This window comes from Hyaena hyaena, unplaced genomic scaffold (genome assembly GCF_003009895.1).
Source record: "Hyaena hyaena isolate Hyena2069 unplaced genomic scaffold, ASM300989v1 scaffold_197, whole genome shotgun sequence".
Classification (NCBI taxonomy): Eukaryota; Metazoa; Chordata; class Mammalia; order Carnivora; family Hyaenidae; genus Hyaena; species Hyaena hyaena.
In genome coordinates, this window is record NW_024080830.1 from 804,255 (window position 1) to 829,285 (window position 25,031).

Here is a 25,031-nt window from a genome sequence, read left to right on the forward strand (position 1 = left end):
TAGAAGTCACACTATTCCCCACCTAAAATCCTCCATGTTTATCCCAAGTAATTTCATCTACTCAGAAACGATGCAAATTGTGCCTCATGGCAAAGAGCTGGATTTTGTTTGGGGTATTATTTTCTATTTGTTTCTCTTTTTCAATGAGATAACAGATGCCAAAGAGAAGTATCTCATCTTGGATTTGGACTCTGAAGCCAGTTGCCTGGGTTCAAACCACTGTTCTGCACTCTGCAGTTGAGTCATTTTGAGGAAATTACTTAAGCCTCCTTGGGTCTCAGCTTCCTTTAGTTAAAGATCAATTTCTGATCCTGAGTAGCTAGGATTGTAGTAAATAGTTACTTTCTCAGTAAGGTTTTCTTTTTTGCGGGGGGAGTAGAGGAAGGAAGGAGCTGTATAGTAAATGTGATTCACATGGCCATTGGGTAAACGCAAAGCTGCTCCTGAATTGTTCAGCCATTTATCTGGGCCTCACTATGGCAATTCTCATACTCACACCAACTCGGGGGAAAGACTGAGCCTTCCAGAGACCGCTTCCTGACTTAGACTGTGAGGCATGCTCACTGAGCAATCGGAACAGCCGCAGACTTCTGAGCATCATCATGTATAGCCACTAAACCAACCACCACATGCACATGCTCAACTTACATGTTATACAAGGGACAGTACGACCAATCTGACTCCTCACACAACGGAATCAATACGATCAGGAATGGACAACCCAGCACCTAGAGTTATCCAGCCAGTAAGGGTGGGACCTGAGAAGGAACAAGGGGGAAGGGGAAGCGAGGGGGACGACCGGAACCCTATAAAACAAGGACCCTTCCTGCAGTCGCGGCGGCATTCACCTTCAAATGTCCCCTCTGTAAGGAGAGCTTTCCCACCGTTCCTTTCTGATCTTACGCTCTAATCAACTTGTGCCTGCTGCTCATTTTGCATCCACCTCTTCATTCTTCAAAGCGGCAAGACAAATGATCCCAGGTATTGTGGTAAAAAGTCCGGCAACACTGTGAAAACCTAAGTGTGCAACACGCTGTTGACACTGGTCAACAACATACCCACTTTACAAAACATCAGGTAAGAGGCGAGACCTGCCCAAGGGACTCCAGGGCTCCCGAGTACTAAGTCTGGACCAAGAACTGGCCACACATCTTTACAGGACGTTTTAACTCTGAAAAATGACGAAGAGCGTATGTGAAGCAGTACTAGTTGCAAATTGTTTCTGCACAGAAATGAAACCCTGAGTTCCGGCTCAAGTGTTTCCATTATTTTCTAAATAGGTCTTGTTTCAATACTTGCCAACAAAGTGACAAAAACAGGCAAAAAACCCTCAAAGAATCCAAAATCTAATTTCTAGCCCTGCAATATGTTTTAAAAAGATACCTGAATATTACATTAGATTGTAAATCAACCATGGGGAGAAGGGAGATTAGTACAAAAAAATTTTTTCTTAATGATTTCTGTATAATTTCCCTCAGACAACTAAAGGTCTTAAATTTAGAATTTAAATTACTTAAAACATAAACTATTTGTAAAAAAAAAAAAAAAAAAAAAAAAATTACTTAAAACATATTCACTTACAACATCAACGTAAAATATACAAAAATACTCTACGTATATAGTAACAACCATGAAGTAACATTTTGGAGGGAATCTTATTAAAAGTTGATCAGCAATCCAATCTCCTTCAATTTCTATATGAACTGCTCACAATTTGGGGAAATAAATGAAGTTTACTATAAAGTTTTCAACAGTACTTTAAAAGTTGTCCTTCATTTTTCCCATTGTGCCAGGTTTATAAGATCAGTTAGCAGACGGCCCAGCTAAGTCTGGAGCATGGAGCAGCTCCAAATGCACCTGACTTCTGCAGAGAAGGGAAAGCCAGATTTAAAACCAGTGCGTCTCCATCTCCCTACGCTTTCATTAACCACAACTACAATGTGAAGCCAGTCTTCCTAGTAAGAGCTTACTGTGACTTGTGTACTTTAAAAAACACAGGCTTCAAAATGTAGAGCTAATCATATACATTCAACGGATTACCAGTGAACACTGAAAACAATGTGATGAGCATCTGACACTGAACACAGGGCACGCTGAGTCTAGAACGATACAGCCAGCACACACAGAAGCCAGCCGAGGACGCTCAGTACTGAACACTTCCAACCCACGGGTCCCTCCCCCACTCCCCCTTTATTGGGAAACATCAACATTTTCTAATTTTGTTACAATACATATTTGTTGTAAGGCAGTATTTGGGGGCCTCCGCAGTGGCAGTGACTTATCTCGGAACTGAATTACCTGACTCAAAGCTGGGATGGAGCTTGTCTGAGAAGTGGTTTGAGATATGGGACCATTCATCTGTAAAATTGAAAACATCAAAAATACACCATTGTTACAATGTAAAGCAGCATTTTCAAACCACAATGATTTAGCAAAAACAAAACCCACTGAGAAAAACACATTTTTATATAACAAAGAAATTCAGTGAGGTATTTAGAAAGAGAGGCAGGAGGCTTGAAACTTAAAATATTTTAAAATTCTGACCACCAGAAGAAAAATTCCTTGTAATTTCAATGGAGAAAATTAAGAAAAATCTTTTGCTTGACACGATAAATCTTAAACAAAAGCACTCAAATTAAAAAATTTATATTACAATCCTAATTAATTATTTTTTAAAAAAAATGTTTAATGTTTACTTTTGAGAAAGAGAGAAAGACAGAGAGACAGCATGAGCAGGGAAGGGACAGAGAAAGAGGGAGAGACAGAATCCGAAGCAGGGTCCAGGCTCCAAGGTGTCAGCACAGAGTCCCAAGTGGGATTCAAACTCACAGACTGTGAGATCATGACCTGAGCCAAAGTTGGCTGACTGAGCACCCCCACCACCGCGCCCCTACAATCCTAATTAATTCTTTAAATACATACCAGTACAACAGGTGCACTATTATTTATAAATCATTGCATTTTTCTTAGGAATTTAAAATCCAAAAGCTTTAAGTGTCTAAAGCGATTGGTTTTCTCTATCACCTAAGTACTTACAGCTTCCTCTACTAAGCTACCCGTAAACTGATTCAGAATATGACTCCTACATTCAGCTTATATGATACGCCACAACTACTACTCTGATTTACTTCTGAAATCCAACAGAGTACCTGTTCTCAGAAGAGGAGAGGAAGGCATCAGGCCGATTCTGGCCTTGACCCGCACTCACCAGATGAGCGCTGTCTTTCCCTTCCTGGACTCGCTGGCCCTGCGGTTCAGCCACGACCTTAGTGTCCTGATCAGAAGTCATGAGCTGTTTACTTGGTGGCCGCACTGGGAGAAGCTGAGTGGCCAGCGAAGGATGCTGCAGAACGACAAAGACAAGCACGTCAGTAACTGGAAGTACGAGCGCAGTGAAGTGACGAAGTCTTCAAACCCTCAAGTTTTTGGGGGGCGTGTGCTTACCCTCTGGAGCCTAAGTGGTTTAAAGAAATCTGCCCGTGACTGACACCTCTGTACCAACCCAAGAAGATGCTGAGACTAGAAATCATGTGCTAACACATACAAACCCACTCACACCCACAAAACCATGTTTTCAAAACCAGAAAATTATAAAATTCGTAGAACTCCCATTTGTGATTTAATGAATCCCATATTTACGTATGTGTATCATTTTTAACTAGCACCATTAACTTCATTTTCTTCCAGGACAAGTCATCGAGAACCAAACAATAAGTAGTTAAAAAGGAATCCCACATCAATGGAAAAGCACCTCCAGACAGCTGGACCAGAGCTGCAAAGCGAGCCGCCTTTCCAGCTCAGCTCAACAGCTACACCCTGATTTTCCCAAACCACCTGGTTCAGGAGGAGGGACCACAATACCCATGATTTCATCACATCAGTCCGAGAACCAGGCTTCCCAGAGACCCAGGCCTGACCTCAGTGTTTCCTTCTCTCTGCAGCAAACCGCCCCGCTTCACAGCCCCGCCTCACAGCACCACAGGACTGGATTTAATCTCTGTATCCCTCAGGATCTTCTGAAAACACAGCATCCTCATGCCAGATACGGAGACCTAAAAGCTATTTGTCTCGCGAGGTGACCATGCAGGTTTTTAGTTTCTCCAAAAGCGATGGCGCTCCCTTCTCTCAATAACCTGCTTATGAAATTCTCAAAACCCTGGTTATACTGAAACAATCCGACGATCAAAGGCGATCTCCTACACCGGTCAACTCTATCATCAGAAGCACAAAATCACTTACGGGCTTTTAGACAGGACCAGCAATATAAACTACTCAAAGACAAGAAATGCCTGAAACAAACCCATTTCAGAGGGGTCAGTGTTTTCCAAAACACAGGATGAATGATGCACATAAAACTGTAATAGTTTGTAATACCTGTGAAATTGTAATAGAACCTGACATCAACTCTCACAACACATCAAATCCAGAAAATAAAGACAAAGAACGATAACAGACTGACAAGTCACAGAAGGTACTATAGATGCTTTATCATATTAACTTCTAGATTTTTAAGACTCTTAAAGGAAAAACCGTTTGGTTAAAAACAAGGTAAAACAGACAAATGTGGAAAAAATTCAACTACAAAGAATCCTTTACAATACCTACTACCTACACTTGTTTTCAGTCAGAAACATGTGCCTCCTGGTGGAAAGAGCAATGGCGCGAGGGCGCAGTCATGCGGACTGGCCCCAGCCAACGCCCCCACGCCCCAGGCTGCGATCCCCTTACAAACTTGCAGCACACGTGAGCACCAAAGTGGGGGGGGGGGGGGCGCATCTGTGAAGGGGGTGGATTCCTGGACAAAAGGAGACAAGACACACATAGTGGCCGCACTACGGCTTTACCTGGTGTATATGGCTTTATTCCATTCAAACAAAGGAGAACAAAAGACAATCAGGGAAGCAGTGTTGACGGCATAGTTGACAGTACTGAAGAATTACTGTCTTTTCTAAGACACGAGAATGATGCTGTGGCTACTTTTAATTTAAAAAAAAAAAAGAGGCGCTCCCTTAGAGAGCCACACAGTGAAGTATTTACAGGGCACGGCACGGTGTGTGGGCTGACAGCTGTCCCCTCGGGAGCAGGGCGGGGGTAGTGGTCGGGTCCAGCGTGCCCATGCATGCTGGAAAGCCTCAACGGCAAAAGAGAAAAGATCCTGGGACGGCGGCACGGCAGGCATCCCAGCCACAAACCGGTGACCCTGACGCCACACCACTGCACCCCGTCATTACTGACCCAGCACACACGGTTTCCCACAAGTCCTACACCCGGAAGCAGGGCTCCTGTGTGGGCAGCACAGAAGGCAGCGGCATCACAATCAGACGTGATTGCGCGTCTCAATCCAAGAGGAAACGGTTTGGCGGCGCAGCACCGACGGCCGCTCTGGCACAGAACGGGCCTTCCCGTCAGTCATTCTGTGAGCACAGCTGTCCCGAGGCCTCAGCGGCTGCCTCCAGGAAGGGCCAGGACGCAGGTGCCGGTGTCGGGGCTGGAAAGAGAAGGCTGGGGACAGGGCAGGGGGAGGGGCACCAAAGCGAGGCCTGAGCGGCCCCAGACCTAGTGGTCTGAAGCAGCGACGCTGGGCAGAGGCAGCTTCACAACGGCCCTCCCGAGCCCGGCGATAGGAGTGATCGCCTTGGTCTGATTTCACCGGTCGATGTGGAAAAGCAGAGAGAGGACACCAGAGTGCACTTCCTACTGTCTCGCGGTCTCTACGCTAGCCGGACACTTTACACTTCATCTGTCAAAGCTACACCTGAAAGCCTTATCCATCTTAAGAACACTTGGGAGGGTTCGATCCTCTCACATCTGTTCCTGAAGAATCCTTTTCCCATATACCAGAAATGTGTGCTTCATAATTCAACACTTGGTAAGGTCTCCAGGGTCCCATCTAGGACCCCGCATCGCATCTAGCTGTGACTTCTCGGTCCCCTCCATGCTGTGCTGACTGCCAGCTCGAAGCCTGGAGCCTGTTTCAGTCTGTGACTCCCTCTCTCCCTGACCCTCCCCTGCTCACGCTGTCTCTCTCTCTGTCTCCTAGAAATAAATAAAAAAAAATTTAAAAAAAATAAAAATAAAAGACTATGGATACAACTATATATCTGGAATCTGCTTTAAAATATGCTAATAACTGTTTTGGGTAAATTTAAGAGATGAGACAAAACAAGAATGCAGGAACACAGCGCTAGACCTGGATGATGGGTGCACTGAGTGAGGACTGCTATCCTGCCCGCCCTCTCTACTTCTGGGGTTAAAATGTTCTGTAATATAAAGTAAAAAGAAAAACCTAATTGGGACATAATATCAATATCCATCTGAAACTTCACATACTTACTGTTGTTTAAAATCTGTGATAATATGGGCGCCTGGGTGGCTTAGTCGGTTAAGCGTCCGACTTTCGCTTAGGTCATGATCTCGCGGTTCGTGGGTTCGAGCCCCGCGTCGGGCTCTGTGCTGACTGCCAGCTCGGAGCCTGGAGCCTGTTTCAGTCTGTGACTCCCTCTCTCTCTGACCCTCCCCTGCTCACACTGTCTCTCTCTCTCTCCTAGAAATAAATAAAAATATATATATAAAAAAAAATCTGTGATAATAATACAAAAATATGTAAACTACCTCATGAATAATGTTTAGCTTTAGCAAAAAAAAACAAAAAAAGAAATAAAAATATTTAACTACAGAAAAGCAGAAACTAACTCAATATAATCAACTATTGAAAAGATTCAGAGATTACCTTAGTTATAAATAAGCAGGAGGTGAGACTGTGGACAGTACAATTACAAGTATGCTTTAAAAATTCACGTAACTAACTCTGTGAATATACTTAAAAGTAAATACACCAGACAACTAACAATGTATGGCTAAGAGTTAAAACACCAGAATAGTGTCTGACTTTGTTTCATTTCTGTAGTCTCAATTTTCCAAATACCTTACTGTTTTATAATCACACACACGTAATGAAACTCCCCTGGCTCGCTGCTTCCGTGTTTACCCAGCAAGCACCCAACCATTCAGGGCCGCCCGCGGTACCTTTCCCACAGAGACAAGTACTGATCGGCAGGAACAGCTCCCAGGTCCCTTCCCAGCGGGCTGTCAGTACAGATTAATAAAAATGCCAATGGGCTGTCACACCATTTTTTGGTGAAAATGCACAACTCAGTCTTGTTCTCTAAGACAGGGGTCTCAGAGGGTGGTCTGTGCCTGTTAGGGGCCCAGAGACCTTCCCAGGGCCCTCAGATCACACCAACCGTCACAGCAAGCAACTCCAAGATGCTGTTAGCCTTTGCCACTCACATTCTCTCCTCGCAAACCGCCGTGGAGTTCTGGCGCAGTCACAAAGGAGAAGAGTCAAGGTTATATGAAGAGATTTTTTTTCTAATGTTTTATTTATTTCTAGGAGAGAGAGAGAGAGACAGCGTGAGCAGGGGAGGGTCAGAGAGAGAGGGAGTCACAGACTGAAACAGGCTCCAGGCTCTGAGCTGGCAGTCAGCACAGAGCCCGACGCGGGGCTCGAACCCACGAACAGCGAGATCATGACCTAAGCGAAAGTCGGACGCTTAACCGACTAAGCCACCCAGGCGCCCCTATGTGAAGAGACTATTAAGACACTCCTCACTTCTCCAGCTACTCATTTGTGTGACATCAGATTTCCCTCTCATTCTTCAACCAAAATAACGGATCACTAACAGATCAAATGCAGAAACACAGAAGAATCCACCTGAGACTCTATTACACACTGAAGAGATTTATAAAAATACAAAACAATACCATTCTCCTCATTAAATTATTTTGTTGTTTTAGAAAAGAACGCTACCTTTTCATAAGCAATGTTATTTATATTACGTGTAACGGCTTTGCTATTATTGTTAAAGAAAAACATTTTTTATAAATCTGAGTTTTAATGTTCAATGCAAATATAGATAGGCGCCATAAAAAAAAAGATCTTCAGTATGATTTAAAGATCTTCAATAATATTTAAAAGTGTAAAGAGGTCCCAAGACCAATATGTTTGAGAACCATTGACAGAAGGCAAAACAAGCCCTGACGTACAGACACCTGGTTTCCATAGACAGGAGACGTGCTGTGTTCACGGACAGGAATACACGCTGTTCCCTGGGCGGCAACGCTCCACACATCTACAGAGTCAATGCAATCCCTATCAATATCCCACCCACCTTTTTTGCAAAAACTGATGAGCTGACCCTAAAATTCCTATGGAAATACAAGGGACCCAGAATAGCCAAATAATCCTGAAAAGAACAAAGCTGGAAGACTCATACTTTCTGATTTCAAACCTTACTACAAAACTAAAGCAGTAAGACCGCATGATGCTAGCCTAAGGAGACACATACAGACCAACACAACAGACCTTAAAAGTCCAGAAATAAACCCTCACATTCATGGCCAGTGAATTTTCAAATGGGTGCTAAGACCATTCAATGGGGGAAAGAAAATGCTTTTCCATAAATGGTGCTGGGACAACATGCAAAAAGAACGGAACATGCTTACCAACACTTTCCCAGTAGGAGCGGTTTCCACATTGCAAACCATAAGCCCTGGCCAGCCAGGGCTGTGGCCGAGAGCCTGCCCCCTGCCTCATTCAGGCCCCTCACAGCTTGGGTGAGGTGCCCACCTGCTGGGTGAGGTGCACCTATACCGCTGCATTGCTCTCCTTCGCCACACACGAACCCCCGAGAGCAAATGAAATGTACCCGGAGTCCAGAGGAGGAAAAAACAGCTGACTGCGGGAATTTCATCTGTGTGATCGCCTTATGGGCCAAGAGCAGAACTGCCTCATTCAGTATCTTCCAGAATTTATTTTTACCCTAGAAAACTACATATATGTAGTTCTCCCTTTTTTATGACACAGCTTTGTTAACTTCATTTTGAACGTGGGACCATTTTCTTGAGATTACCCACACTCTCCATAAAAACCTCCACTCTCTCTCATTTACAGCTGAACACAAAAAGTACCGATGACCAAATGCAGTATCGTGTATATCTGCACCAAAGAGAAGTCAGAATCCGTATCATAAAAAGTCTTTCAAAAAATAGTCTCTCAAGAGACCCAGAAGTCCTCTTCATAAACAAACTCTGGATAGTACATTGCTTCAATTATTTTCAAAGAAAAAAGCCTCGATTCCACCTCATCCTTATCAATCTTTCATTTCTTTAAGGACTGCTGATCACATTGTATTACTCTTTCCAATTTATAGTCCCATGACTATAGCTTTTCAGCTGAAAGCAGATGCTACTTAACTGGGATGGGGTGGTGGTGAGCAACCTTAGAGCTCGCATTGTAGCACATGACAGAACTCAGAGCCAGAGACGCTCTGCGCTGCCGGAATGCTGTGCTGCTCAGACTGCAGTACGCTTATCGTTCTTAGGAAGGCGCCAAAGAACCAGAGCTAGAATTGATAAATTGTCCCAAGTCCAGAACTATACATAAAGTGATTTAGCAAAATAAATAAATGAATAAATTTAATTAGTTTAAAAAAAGCAAGTGAGGCACCTGGGTGGTTCAGTTGGTTGAGCTTCAGGCTCTTGATTTCAGCTCGGGTCATGATCTCCCAGTTTGTAAGACAGATCTCCCACGTCAGCACAGAGCCTGCTTGGGATTCTCTCTCCCCTATTTGTCCTCCACTCACTATCTGCACGCATGCTATCTCAAAATAAATCAATAAACATAAAAAAATAAAAATGTAAAAGCACCAACACAACAAGCAAAAACCTGTATACCTGACACTGACAGAGTATCTTCACTTCATCCTGTAACAAACACGTAGCTTTCAAAGACGTTAAATTAAAAGGAAACTCTTGCCTTGGGAAAAGGTAGTTCTGATCTATGTCAATTAGCTCACCAATAAATCAAAACAAAGCAGGAACATCCAGAATGTGTAGTGTTTCTCCAAATGAAGGACAATGAAATTCAGCGAGTCATGAAAACATTCCAAAGGGTCAGTAGGACTCTAACTCCATAAAGAGCTGTTTGGTCCAACAGATAATAGTGATAAAGATGGCAAAACTTCTCTTCCCCAAGCCCTCACGAGAGCCCTGTAGACATTCTCTAAAATCTTGTTATGTAAATAGGCAAATCAGCTTCCTTAAAAATTAAAGGCCATTTAACACCTTTCTAAGTAGATAAAATAAGCCTTATTTCAAGACCTATACTAATGTGCATCCCTCCTTTCTTAAATTTAGTATTCCTAATAGATCTAGATTTCTCAGCAGTTTGGTGACCGAGTGAAATATCCTGCAACAATTACAATCCTACATAAACTCTTGAAAATCAGGGGTGCCTCAGTGGCTCAGCTCAGGTCATGATCTCACGGCTGGCGGGACCAAATCCTTCATCCGGCTCTCTGAACTGACAGTGCAGAGCCTGCCTGGGATTCTCTATCTCCTCTCTCTCTGGCCCTCCCCTGCTTGCGTGCTCTAAATAACTAAATATGTATGTCAACAAACTTTAAGGAAAAAAAAACTTAAAAAGGAATTCAGATCTCAGACCTCACAAGTCAAGGCAAGGGACCCAAATACAGCCTAAACGTAAGACAACTTGAAAAAACTTCATGAAACTACTGAGCGTTTGTCAGCAGTTTCCACCCTGGAGAAGAAGCACTAACTGAGGGACCGCTGGTCCTTTATCCATGGTCACGGCCCCATTTCCTCCTCTCTCCCTGCATCCTCCCTGCTTCCTCCAGCAGCGCCCTTCAAATGCCTGGCCTAGGCAGTCTTTGTGGTCTCCAAAGACGGGGGCGCAAGGGAGTGAGAGGGGAAGGGCCAGAGAAGCAGGGGCGGGGCGGGACACAACCAGGGCGCCGGGCCTCTCCAAGGGCGTGGACCTGCGAAGATGACCAACCAGCCACTTGCAGCCAAGGTCTGCCCTCCGCTGGGCACGGCTGGGCTGCGCGCAGTCTCCTCTGCCCTGGGCGACTGGAGCACACTCTCCACTGGCGCAGCCAAGCTCTCCTGCCCGCCGTGACTGGAAGTAGTCGTAATCAGAGCAGGCAATTCTAACCATGACACACGAACCCCTCACCACGTTAACTTGTACATGCTCCGTGGCTTGGGCTTTTTCCTGAGACTGACTCAGTCCACCAGACTCTCTTTTCTTTCTTTCTCACCTAAACCACATCCACAATGCATCACCTGACATTTTCACTTGTTTGTTTAAAGTACACAGTTCTTCTAGAATTATTCTCCAATTTTTATAAGGTCTTACCCATGTACCTAATTTAATAGTTTTCCTTGTGACTTGTTTTTCCTGAGACACTCCAACCCCGAAGTTTTCAAAGTCATGGTCCTGTGTTTCTGCACTATGGTACCAGTCTACACTACTTCCGCTGCACAAGTGCAGGAAGGAGCAGAGCACCCTGACCAAGCGCGGGACACCCCGGGCTGGCTCCGTGAAAGCACCCGGGCGACCTGGTGGGGAGAGGAAGCGGGCAGCCTGCGCCAGCCCCACACAGCCCCCGGGGTGACCCCAGAGTTCCCCCCTACCCCGCACCCGCACCAAGGGGTGCTCTTCCACCGCGTGCTGAAAGTCAGTGCAAGTGAGGGACTCCCCAAAATCCATCGTCTATAAACTCCATTCCCGCCATCATTCTCACAGAAGACAAAGCAAAAACTGACCCCTCCCATCTCAATGAAGGACAGCATATCCGCCCAGCGGCCCAAACCAGACACCTGTCAATACATTTTCAACCTGTCGTTCTCTAACCTGCCTGGATCTCCCCATCTCTATTATGGGTAAGCTGTTCAGATAACATCCATCTCAGGACCAAGTCACTACCCCAACTTCGTACGCATCTCCAACCCCACCAATTCCTCATTCCTGAATGACCTTTCTAAAACAGGAAACTATCTACTACCCAACAGTTCACACCCCGAAGGTCTGCACTTGGCATTCCCTGCCCTCACCACTGCCTGGGTTGCAAACCCATTATGCCCAGTGACACAGTGTGTCAAGTGCACGCGATCTCTCCCATGCTGGGAGGGAAGGAACATGTCTACCTTCTCGGCCACAGCATTCCTGACACAGTACCTGTCAGAGTAAAGCCTCAGGAAATATGGGTTTAATCACTGTGTCTTTCATGCAATCAACACGCGGGAGGAAATTCTTGGTCTTTAAAATGATGATTCCAAGTAAAAGCCTCTGTGGCTGCAGACTACAAATGATGTGTTAATATGGGAAAAGGTAGTATTTTTAGGACGAGGGAAAATTATCATGGGTTCAGTTTAATTTCATTTCAGATACCCTCCAAATTCTGGATGTACGCGTGCATACGTTTACACTTGGAATCTAAATATACAGAAGAGCCAAATACAAAGTGATGTTGACGATAAAAAATTAAATTTAATTATTAAAATAACAACAAATCCTTGAAGGAGTTCCTAAGTGGCAAACACATGCTAAAACCTTTTTTGTATTGAAGACAGAGGTCAAAGATCTTTTGGAAAATCTGCTGAAAGCTGAGTCCTTTCACTGGAAAAAGACACATACCAGAAATGTTAATCATAGACACAGAAGCTCAAGGGAACCCCCCACCTCCCACCCAGTCCACCGATGAACAAGCTGGGCATCTGAGGAGGAGTCAAGAGCAGAGGCTGGAAGCCTGCCCAGCACCCCAACTCCCCACTGACCAAGTAGTGACACTGGGCACTCCCATCTTCCCTGCTGCGAGCATGTTTAGGACAGGTGCGTCACAGCGCGTGATGAAACCAATGCAGTCATTACTAATCACTAGGGAGCCAGAGGCTGGACCCGGGAGCCATGAAGCGCCACAGTGACTCACAAAGGAGCAGCCAGAGTCTAAGACCAGGGCTCAAATGCCAGCTATGGCAACTGAACACACCTTCACATTTCTCAGCATGACAGTGTGAATACCACCTAACATGAAGTGTTCCCTACAAAAGGGATCCCACACTTATCAAAGAATGTAAGTTCTACAATAGTAACTTCAAATAGATCTACTAGTCTAGACAATCTTTCAGTTTGATATTCTAAAATATATGTATTTTAGCACAATACGATCTCCATTTTATAAATAACTGGATCACCACTCCCAGGCCACTTTGGATTATAATTCAACACATGAACGCCGTCACACCATAAAAGTTCCAAGCGAACTATCAGAGTCAGCATCAGCTCCAGTAACTCGGAATTACTGTTCAGTGAAATAAATGAACTTCTCTCAGTCTTGGGGTGTGAGGTACCCCTCACCCTAACAATACACACTGTACAAAGCATTATTAAAACTTTCTGGTTCCAACCAGCATTTCTGAAGCTCAGCTATGCTGTGTGGCATAGGCTGCAAATGTATCAGGTTACTTGGACCTAATGTGTACATAGGACACCTAAGCTTTCCTAAGAGTTGGGTCCCGTCTGCAATGGACGTGGAAGCCAGAAACTTGATTGACCCCATTTTCTGCTCTTCGTCGTGTGATATAAAGCAAACTGTCTCCAAGGCCTCAGTTTTCCAAACAGTGAAACAGGTGCTCTGAAAAACATATTAAAACAAAAAACAAAACACAACAAAAGCCCCCAAGGATTTTAGGTACCCCGACTCCCAAGCCAATTGCACTGCCGAGTGGAGGACTGGGGCAGCGTGCATTCATTTCTCACATTTTGTCGGCAGGCTGCAGGCTGTTCCCATCTGAAGTCATTATTGCACAGAGTAGGAAGTAGCAGTAATGGTTGTTGGAGATGGTAAACTAAAGGCCAAGAGAGGGGGCATAGTGCTCACCTAAGTCACCCACTCTCAAGTCTGAGTGCTCTTTACAAAAAGGTGACGGGTATGAACAGAGGTGGTGACAATTTCAAAGCCTGAAGATGGAGCCCTGCACCGGCAGCCTGGATAGCAAGGTTTACAAGTGTCTTCTGGTTTAGGAAGGAAACCACTAAATTTATATGAATCTCTCAAAGACAACATGTTAACTACAGTCTGAATATATGATACAAACTGGAAGATGTGTTAGTGCCTTCCTAACTTGATTAAAGCTAATTATCTAAAATGACGAGCAGTACCCTTAATTTTCTTGAAATAAATGTTTTTTCTGTTTTAAAAAATACAGTTTGATAGTTGCTTTAAGATTCTGTTTCAAGAAAAAACCCACAAAATGCCAGCTTACAGTTCTGTAGCATGTGTAAGGTTTACAAACGCTCCCACCAACTCCAGTTCTTCTTGTGAAACCCCTCGTGAAGGGGGGCTGTGGCACGAGGCCACCTTCCCGGGGTTCTGTCGCTGGAGGACAAGGTGGGACCAGCTCAGGGAGGAAGGACCGAGCCGAGAGGAGGCCCGAGCTCAGGGAGGACAGCCCTCCCGCTGCCACCTGCTGACCCGCTGCCCTGCGCGCTCACCACGGGCTTCAGGCCGAGTCTCTGCAGCTCCCAAACCCGAGGACTGCAGCTGCAGGATTTTCCGCAGTTTTCATAAACTGCTCCTCAAATCCCAGTTAATCTAATAACAAGGGTCTCCGAGGACATCCTATCTCCACGTGCTACTCCGCTCACACGGAGACACCACACAAACATCGTCAGACGTTTCCCTCCCCCTGGTTGACCTCCACAGCGAGTAACAGTGCTGGTGAGAACAAAATTCTCCACGCGACGGGATTTAGGCGGATTAGAAGCACAGAATTATTATTAAACCCTTGGTAAATATATGGTTGACAGGGCCCCCTCCTACACTGTTGGTGGGAATGTAAACTGGTGCAGCCCCTCTGGAAAAAAGTGTGGAGGTTCCTCAGGAAACTAACAATAGAACTCCCCTAGGACCCAGGAACAGCACTGCTAGGAATTTACCCAAGGGATACAGAAATGCTGAGGCATAGGGCACATGGACCCCAATGCTCATAGCAGCACTCTCCACAATAGCCAAAACATGGAAAGAGCCTAAGTGTCCATCAACGGACGAGTGGATCAAGAAGATGTGGTTCATCTACACAATGGAATACTCCATGGCAATGAGAAACAATGAAATCTGGCCATGTGTAACAACATGGATGGACCTTGAGGGTGTTATGCTGAGCGAAATAAGTCAGGCAGAGAAGGACAGATACCATATGTTTGCACGTATAGGAGGATTAGGAGGAACTTAACTGAGGAACAAGGTGAAGAAGGGGGAAATGGTGGGGGAGAGGGAGGGAGGCAAACCATGAGAGACTCTTGAATGCTGACAAAAACTGAGGACTGATGGATGTGGGGGGGAGGGGAATGGGCATGGAGGAGGGCACTTGTGGGGATGAGCACTGGGTGTTATGTGGAAACTAATTTGACAATAAACTAATTGTAAATGAATAAATAAATAAAAAATAAACATTTAAAAATTTAAAAAATATATACATATGGTTGACAATTTTTCAATAAGCTTCCCTAGCTGCACTGACACCCCAAATTGTAAACTGGAGGTTAATGATCCAGCCCTTATTTGCCCTGCTCGTAAGATCACCTAGTGATACAACTCGGGGCCACACAACGAACCTGGGAAAACACCTGACTTACAGCTTTTTACCTTGAACTGTACTCTTGGGTTTTCCTGGAACTTACAGTGAGCTGACAGACCCAAACCCCCATGGTGACAAGCACACTCTCAATATTCTGAACTTCAAAGGAAAAGTGCCAAGAACGTCCCTGGGCTTGACTGAAACTACTAAAACTTAGGGTCATTTAGGACCTCAAAGCACTCTGTATAGGGACACAGGTCACTCATCAGTGGAGGTTAAGGGAGTCACAAAACGTAAATTCTGCACAGCTGGCTGCTTCTGTGGCAATTCTATTTTCCCCTCCTGGTCCATTCACCCTTAGGGTTAACTCTCCCACAGAGGTGGCCTGGAAGGTAATCATTTCAGCAAAAGAAATGAAAACACATCAACATACACAAAACAAACAGCCGACTGCGACTGCTGTGAACTATGACATTCATTTCGACCTTTGGTCTTCACTGACTGCCCCCCCCCCCCACTGGATAATGTGTGAAGAAGAAAATATTGCTGATTCATCAGTTACTCATTTGTACAATGGTCTGTACTCAAGTGACCTGTTGAAGAGAAACCGGAAACAGCTTTATATTCTGAAAAAAGAATCACCGAAGATACAGATATTAATCAAAAAGGAACATGAAAACTTCCAATCCCAGGGAAATTTTCATCCAAAAAGGTTATTACAATAAATTTCTACACTAAATGACAACCAGCATACTGTCAATTATTTGAATGTTTTTACCTCCCAAAAACACAAGAGAAAATGGTTTACGTTCTACATGCCTAGATTTTTAAAAGGTGACTTTCCACAGGAATTTTGAGTCTACATTTATTTTTTAATGTTTGTTTATTTGAGGAGAGAGGGAGAGGGCGTGCACAGGATAGGGGCAAAGAGAGAGGGGGACAGAGGATCCAAAGCGGACTCGGCGCTGACGGCAAGGAGCCCAATGTGGGGCTCAAACTCACAAACTGATCACGACTAGAGCCTCAAGCCGAAGTCAAATGCTTAAAAGGCCTGAGCCACCCAGGTGCCCCTCAAGTCTACCTTTACAACTTCCTGGTGGGGTGCCTGGGTGGCTTAATGAGTTAAGCACCTGACTCTTGGTTGTTGTTGTTTTTTTAATTTTTTAATGTTTTATTTATTTCTGTGTATGGGGGGGGGCGGGGCGTGAGCAGGGGAGGGTCAGAGAGAGAGGGAGACACAGAATCCAAGGCAGGCTCCAGGCTCTGAGCTGTCAGCACAGAGCCTGATGCGGAGCTTGAACCCATGAACCGTGAGACTATGACCTGAGCCAAAGTCTGCCACTTAACCGACTGAGCCACCCAGGCGCCCCATCTGACTCTTGGTTTAAGCTCAGGCATTGATCTTGAGGTTTCGTGGGTTTAAGCCCCACATCAGGCTCTAGTGCTGACAGCGAAGAGCCTGCTTGGGATTCTCTCTTTCCTCCTCTCTCCCCTCCCCAACTTGTGTTATCTCTGTCTCTCTCAAAATAAGTAAGTTGGGAAGGGCCTGGCATCTATACAGTCCCACATGCTCTCTGGGAATATGTACATTATATATGGTAAGGCAGAAATCATACAGACGATAAAATTTAACAATGAAATATAGACATTCAGAATAATGTAATTAATGAAGAAAAATGTTCAGAAACTAATCATTAAAGAACTGGTTTTAAAAGAGACAATATTTTCAGAATAAAATACTTGAAAAGGGAATGTTTAATATGTTCAGAGAAATAGAATCAACTTGTAAATTCAGGCCATTTGTAAATCTGTATCAAACTGGTCACTATGCTTTTATCCTTATACTTTGAGTTTTGACAATTAAACAAAGCTTTCTGAAATCTGAAAACAGAATGTTCTCATTCTTCAGAGAAGTTTCTAAAAAAGGAGTCTGTTAATTAGTCCGTCTTAATAAAAGCTGAAATACCAAATATACTTTACAACTGATAAATACAAGCAATTTAAGGCATATTTCTAAAATACTGTTTTAAACATTATGTATAATATAAATGAAAAAGTTTCTAAACAAGCTATTTCATTTAGGCCAGGGCTTGACGTTTTGCACTGTAATAAACACCACATAAACACAAGGGCCCGTCACCTCACAGTCGAGTAATACCCATCTGTGTGTGCCCTTTCTTTCCACGCCACTCTCCACAAATCAGAATAAGCACTTACAAAGGCAATGGTCATGGAATTCTGCTGAAAACCCTCCAAGTGTTCTGTATTGTTCTTAGGATACAGGGCAAAATTCTCGCCTATACCGAGACCTCTCAGGTTCCATATGGTCCAGCTGCTACCGCATGTGACCCCTTCTTTACTCAGCCGTATTCAGATTATTCCTCCTAACGACGTGCTCAGCGTTGCTGCACACTCGCCGTATTCGCCTCGCCGGCTACCCCGCTCTACCTTACTCTTCCGAGGGGAGCCTCCTGGCCCCTCAGAGCCTACAAGGCCCACACAATGTATGGCTCCCATATGTGGTCACTGGTTATCTACCTCCCTCAGTGGGCTCCAAAGAGGAGGGCAATCCGTCCCTTTTGCTCATCATTATAACCCTAGGATCTATTCATCAACTACTCACTGAATACTCTGTACCATTCAAAGGTCTGGGTCCATGTCGATGAACAAAATAGAAACCCTCAACCTCACAGAGTTAACGTTCAAGCACCATACATAAAATACAGAAGTTACGGGGGCACCTGGGTGGCTCAGTCGGTTAAGGGTCTGACTCTTGGTTTCAGCTCACGTCATTATCTCACAGTTCATGAGTTTGAGCCCTGTGTTGGGTTCTGTGCTGACAGTGTGGAGCCTGCTTGGGATTCTGTCTCTCTGCCCTTCCCCTGCTTGCCCTGTTCTCTCTCTCTCTCAAAAATCAACAAACATTTTAAAAAACACATGGACATGGGGCGCCTGGGTGGCTTAGTTGGTTAAGCGTGACTCTCGCTTAGGTCATGATCTCGCGGTTCGTGGGTTCGAGCCCCGCGTCGGGCTCTGTGCTGGCTGCCAGCTCAGAGCCTGGAGCCTATTTCACTATTTCAAAGTCTGTGTCTCCCTCTCTCTCTGACCCTCCCCTGCTCATGCTGTCTCTCTCTCTCTCTCCTAGAAATAAATTTTAAAAAAATATTTAAAAAAGAACAACACATGGACATTACATGGAACGTTACAATAGTAAGAGCTACTAAGAGAAATAAGGGAGGGAGATAAGGGGGCCTCAGGACCTGCTGCTGTGACACCACTGCAACAGCGAGACCGCGAGGGAGTGTGGTGCCAAGGGCCGTCAACAGGTTTTATGGATGGAAGCTTCAAGAATCTCAATGCCTGCTTGCTTTCCTCTCAATAAAACAACACCTTTCCCTTCTCTACCACAAGCCTTAGAGAAAAGTTCTGGTGTCATCTGTCTTTGTATTGCGAGCGTCTCACTGATGAAAACACCTCCTCCAAGAAGCATGAACCCTGGTCTCTCGTCTCTACCCAACCCTGCAGCAGTGACTCGCCACAGGGAGCGAAAACTGCGAAAATCCACTTAAGTTTAAAAATACATTTCCACTATTGTAAAATGCTTTGTTGGGGTTAATATAATTTGTTTTAATTTTAAAGCCAAATAAAGAAGAAACATTTGCTAGTAAAAGGGGGCACATTTCTCAAGACTGAGAGTGTCATCTAGGCCACATAATTAAATGACACCATCTAAAATGCGTCAAGCACTGGACAGAGCTATCAAACCACTAACGTTTGGTAAACATGACCATGCCCTTGCCACTGCACTCATTACCAGTGAAGATTCTCATGCTTGCTACACAGAAGCGCAACTGTACAAGCCACAAGTCACTTCCCTACAACCAAAGTGAGCGGTGTCTTCAGACATGCCTTTTTCCATCTACTTAAAAGATTACTAAATATCTACAGATGGTCCCCAATTTATGATGTTTCAACCTAATTTTTCAACTTCACAATGGTGCAAAAGCGATACACATTCAGTAGAAACTGTACCTCAAACTTTGAATTTCCACCTTGTTCACAGCCAGCGGGCTCCCAGCCAGCCCCAGGACCACACGAGTAACAACTGATAACTGACCTGGGTCCCGCACCCACACTGCCATTCTGTTCGTCACTTTCAGTATTCAATGAATTTCATGAGAGATGGTCAACACTTCACAATCAACCAGGTTTTGCCCAACCGCAGGCTCATGTAAGTGTTAGGAGCATGTTTACAGTAAACAAGGCTAAACTGTGATGTTCAAGATTAGGTGTATTAAATGCATTTTTGATTTCACAATATTTTCAATTTACAAGAGGTGCAGCAGGACACACGGCATCATCGGCTGAGGAAGGCCTGCTGGGGGCCTGGGCCTGAGCTGGGCAAAGAGTTACGGAAAAAGCATCTCAGCCACAAGGAGCTTCTTACACTAATTGGTGCTGTGCACGAAGCACGGCTTGAGAAATTAAGGCAAGGATTCTTGAAGGACTCCAGAAATACCTTATTTATAAGGATGGATTAAAGAGCAAAATTAAAAAAAAAAAAAAAAAAAAAAAAACCTTCAGTTCCCAGCAAAGAAACTACGGGGGGGCAGAGGCGACACCACCGCAGCATCAGGGCTGTGCGACGAGGCGGCGGCCAGGGCAGGCCCAGCAAAGGTGGAAAGGTGGCCGGGCCAGCGCGGACGCGGAGGAAGCGCCCAGGCCCCTGGGCGTTTCTTATTTAGGCAGGGGACAGAGCCACTGAGGAGTTTCAAAAAGGGCCTAACAAACAGGATATGCTTTTAAAGCAGCCTCTGGCCATAGTGTGACTAAAACGGTGTGCTGTTAAAAAAAAAAAAAAAAAAAGAGAGAGAGAAAGAGAGAGAGACACGTTCTATCACACAAATACTATCCCAATTTATAAGTGTTTAAGCCAAGACATTCACATATCAGATTTCATACGTAACATTTCCAGTGAAGACTAAGTCTCATCTTTAGAATTATCAAACTCTAAAAATCAAATAGCAGCTTTCAAATTTGAGTCAAATTATGAAACGTCCTTCGTGTTATACAATTCACTCTGTGACCCAGGTCTCACTATCAGGGAAGTAGGGCGGACACTAAAGACAAAATCGAACCACGACAAGAGACGCAAAAGTGGCGCAGCACTCACCTGCGGCCCTTATGAACTGCGCCAGGGCAGCTCACCAGGAAAATGGGGAAAAGTCAGTCTGTGAAAGCACTGAGGACACGGGGGCTGCAGGGTGGGGGAAGGGAAGAAGGGAAGGAGACATGAGTAGAGTTGATACTTTTTTTTTTTACCTGTTCCTAAGGTTAAAGATATTTACATGCAGGAAAAATAAAGGGTTGGATCTTCAGGGGGAAAAAAAAACATTTCCACGGTGGAATTATCTTCCTCCTAATAAGAGAACCTAGTGGCTTTCCACTTTACAATTCCATATTCTAATACAGAAATTCATTCTCTAATCAAAGACACCAGCTCCAACGACACCAGCAAGTCCAACAACTAGCAAACAGTCTGAGCTGAGCTCCACTACAATCAGATCTGGTGAGTTTCTCAGAAGGCGGACCTCATTTACTGTGCACTCTAAAATTAGCTCTTACAGAAAAAAAAAGAACTCTTTACAGGAATGAAGTTTTACAAAAGAGCAAAAGCAACAAAGTTCAGCAACAGTGTCAGTTTTAAACAATGTATTTTCCACAAAAACAACTTCAGTGCTTTCTTCTGTCCATTACAAAAAGGTTGAGGCAACGGCCTCACTACACTGAGATTTTCTGCCATCTACCTAACTGAAAAAATCTTTTAAGTACGAGAAAACTCTGCAAGAACACAATGATGACTTTACGCAAGCATATTTAAACCTGTGCCTTTAAGGTGAGGATGATAACAAATGGAAGTTAAAGTAACTTAGATCTATACTGCTTTTAACAATCTCCAGGGACCATCATAAAGAGACCACGTTACTAAAATTAGAAGACCAAAATTATGATCCCACTTATCGCTATGGAAAGTATGAATCCAGCACTACACTTGAAATAACAGTGGAAGGAGTCTGTCAGCCACTTCCAACTTGGTAAACGGGAGCACAGGTCTAGCACTACAGAAACCTGTAAAGTGCTGCAAATCTACTTAACAGGAGAGAAGGTACTTGCAGGTACTGTTTATTACTGTTAACAACCTGGTGCTCCCAAGCTGCACTTTTCTTATTTCAGAATTATGTTTTATGATACGTGAAGACGGTTTCATACAAACAGGTCACAAAAACGTATCCATAGAGTTTAAATATGTATTTGTCAAAACTTATGCTTATTTATGGAAATGATATTAAGTTCAATAAATTCTCCAACTCTCAACTTCGTTTAAAAGCACAGTCCCTGGAAACCCTAAATAAAATCACTATCTCCCTGAATATGCTGCCATTTAATTTCAGCTACCCTTCCACAAAACACGTTAAAATGAAGGCTAGCTCTCCCATTATCATCTGCTTTCTCTCTGGCTCCTACTCAAATACAGCATAACTCCTTTCTCAAAATATACATTTTGTCCTCAGAACCTGCTTTCTCTGCTCAGATATATGTGATCAAGCAAAAACCAACCACCAAATTACACAACAAAAACTTTAAAAAATTAAAATTGACAATCACATAAAAATACTGAAAACACAACAGTGAAGCACCACGAGTCATTTCTAATCAGTAAGACCCATGCCATTCTTCGGTGTAAGTTAGTCAAGTCACATTACTGTTTCAAAATACAGAATGAAATTTATCTCTAACCCAAGGCAAGTTTCAAAGGGAAATACACAAATCAACTTTCTGCTTGAATAATAAACCTGCTAATCTGATGCCTTTCAGAAAGTATTTCACTTTAGCAACCCAAGCAAACTCCAGCCAAGGGCTCTCTCTCACGGGTGTTTCATCAAACTGCCTCTCACTATACTAAATACAGAGGAAAGCTAAAAAGCCACAACCATTTCAACTTCTGTAAATTACCCTGACTGTAAATTAGAGGGAGCCGGGCAGGTGGGGAAGTATGGAAATTGCACATTGCTCACAGTGCACCAGTGAACATTTCTTCCCCTCCCCCCTTTTGCAAAGGACGACTTAGCACCTATTTCAAGAGCACTTTAACACAAGAGATCACTTAAAAAGCATAAGAAAAAAAAAAAACTTTCAAAAGGGAAAGTAATTTGTATACTCACAACACTCGTCTTCAACTTGGCATTATCCTTTTTTAAATCCCTCAACTTACCAAGTAATACCCCTACACAGTGCTAAGAGATCTTCAGGTTCCTCAGTTACCCAAAACTTCAAACTTCCATTAAGATTAGGACAAATTACAGTGCAGCCAGGAAGACCGTCTCGAGCGCTTGAGAGCCACCCTACAGATTATTTTCTCGCTGCATCGCATCCAAAATTAAAGGCCCTTTTACATCAAAATAAGAAACGAACAAGCAACACAAAACTGTGCCGAAATCCAAGTTTACGTTGTGACTGGACACGACCGAGACGCAGGTGGTAAGAGACTGCTGACCTGTCCTTTTCACCACCGCGTACCCCGGTCCTATTTCGAACGCAGGGCATCCTTAGACCCGATTTTTCTCTAATTCCTTCAGAACCCGCCTCTGCTCAAGCCCATCGAGAGAAGAACGGGAGCTCCCCAGACACACCCGGGCCAACAGGATCCCCACTTCCTGGTCCGAGTGACCCCGTCCCCTCCCCGCTGGGCCGGCCGGCGGGGCCCGGGCCCCGGGCGGAGGGCAGGGCGAGGCCTCCGCAGTGCGGGCCGGACGGCGGCGCCGCCTGGCCCCGACCCCCGCGCCCCCGACCCGAGTCCCGGCCCGCCCCGACCCCCACGCCCCTGACTCCCACCCCCGACGCCGGCGGCCCGGCCTGCACTCGGGCCCCGCAGCCCGGCGCGGCCCTGCCCGCCGCCCGGCCCCGTCCGGCCCGCCCGCCGCCGCGTCCTCCGGGAAGATGGCGGCCCGTGACAGGCGGGCGCGGCACGGGTCCGAGGCGGCGGCCCGGCTCCGAGCGGGAAGCGGAGAGGACGGAGCGGCCCGCCCGCCGCCTGCCGCGCTCACCTGTCAGCAGCGCCGCCGCCGCCCGGCCGCCGACCGCCGCAGCCCCGGTGCCCGGCGACCGCGCCACACGCGGACGGGGCCGAGAGGGAGGGGCGGGGAGGGCGCGGCCGGCCCGGACGAGCGGCGGGGACGGCGCGGCGCGGGCTGGCGGCGGGCGGCGGCGGCTCCTTCCCGTTTCGGGCCCGAAAATGTCTCAACCTCGCGACTCCGGCGCCCCAACGCTCCTTCCCGTTCGCATGAGAACACACAGCTCCCACTTCCGGGGCTCGGCGGAAGTCCCGCCTCGCGCGCCCGCGCACCCGCGCGCCCTCGGACTCACCGGCCTGACCAGCTGACTGGCGCTCGGCGCCCGGGAGAGCCTCTCGTCATGGAAGTGCGGTGTCCTGATTGGCTGCGTGCGGAGCCCGGCCCTCCCCTCTGCTTCCCGGCCTTTCCGTGCGCGCGCCCCTCCCGGCTGCGCCAGTGATTGGCGCGGGCGCGCACGCAACCCCGCCCCGCCCGGCGCACGCTTCCCGGCCCCGCCTCGCCGTCCCCACAGTCCCCACCGCCCCCACTGCGACCTGAGGAGGCGGCGCCGTCGCGTAGTCCCGCGACCTCCGCCTTGCTAGCAGATGGCGGTCTCCCGGCACCCCTGTCTCCGTCTCCCAGGTCCACGACCCCCGACTCCCACACCCTGAGACCGCGACCCCGTCCCCCCTCACCCCGGGACCGCGACCCCGTCCCCCGTCCCCCCGGGACCGCGACACAGACCCCCTCCTCCCGGGACCGTGACCCCGTTCACCCCGGGACCGCGACCGGGTCCCCCCACACACACCCCAAGATGGCGACTCCGCCCACAGACCCCTGCCCCTCCGCGCCAGGGACAGAAACGCCCACACACCCCTGCCCCCGCTCCCGCCCCAGGGCGGCCGTGGGCGCGGCCGCGGGAGGGGCCCCGGAGAGCCCCGGGGCTCTGGGCGTCCGCTCCCTGCTGCGGGCTCTCTGGGGTGTGTGTCGCCCCCCCCCCCGAGCCCGTCACGCGGGGACAGAGCGTGTTCACCTGCTTGAAGCCGCTCCCTCCTGAGCGCCGGTCGTGTGGACGCGGACGCAGGAGTCCGTGCGTGTGGAGAGGTCTCCGGTCGCTCTGCCCGGCCGCCCCGCACCTGTGCTTCCCATGCGTGCCCGGACGGACGTGTGCGAGCAGGTGTGCGCTGCCACTTCCGCGTCCCGGGGCCGGGCCGGGTGCGCCCGCCGTGTGACCGTGTCCCCTCCCGCCCGGGGCCTGCGGGCTACACGCGGATCGCCGCGGCGAGGCTCTGAGAACAGACACGCCGAGGACTGAAATTCCCGCCAACACTGAAAGCGCTCCGGGTAGCGCTCGAGGCCGGGGGGCTTGGTTTCAGCTCCGGTGGGGCGTCCAGCCCTGTGGGTGTGACAGCCTGCCGGGGAGTCCCGCTGTCCCCGCTCCCCCGCTCCGAATACACGTGAACACCTCCCGCCTCAGCA

The 25,031-nt window shown here is 46.7% G+C and overlaps 1 protein-coding gene across 3 annotated transcripts in view; it reads right to left on the minus strand.

Moving 5' to 3' along the window:
* LARP4B (La ribonucleoprotein 4B) overlaps window positions 1-24,704 on the minus strand; it is an 89,897-nt gene extending 65,193 nt beyond the window's left edge. Inside the window, exons 1-3 of one of the 3 annotated variants that reach the window (XM_039241637.1) lie at window positions 24,586-24,704; window positions 3,209-3,343; window positions 2,299-2,358 (exon numbers count right to left, since the gene is read on the minus strand). In XM_039241637.1, coding sequence (XP_039097568.1) covers window positions 2,299-2,358; window positions 3,209-3,289 — 141 coding nt within the window. In that variant the 5' untranslated portion in view covers window positions 3,290-3,343; window positions 24,586-24,704. Of the gene's footprint in view, window positions 1-2,298; window positions 2,359-3,208; window positions 3,344-7,290; window positions 7,316-23,546; window positions 23,817-24,585 lie in introns of those variants that run through there. The other 2 variants (XM_039241636.1, XM_039241638.1) reach the window with 2 other exon arrangements.
* Window positions 24,705-25,031: the final 327 nt, after the last annotated feature.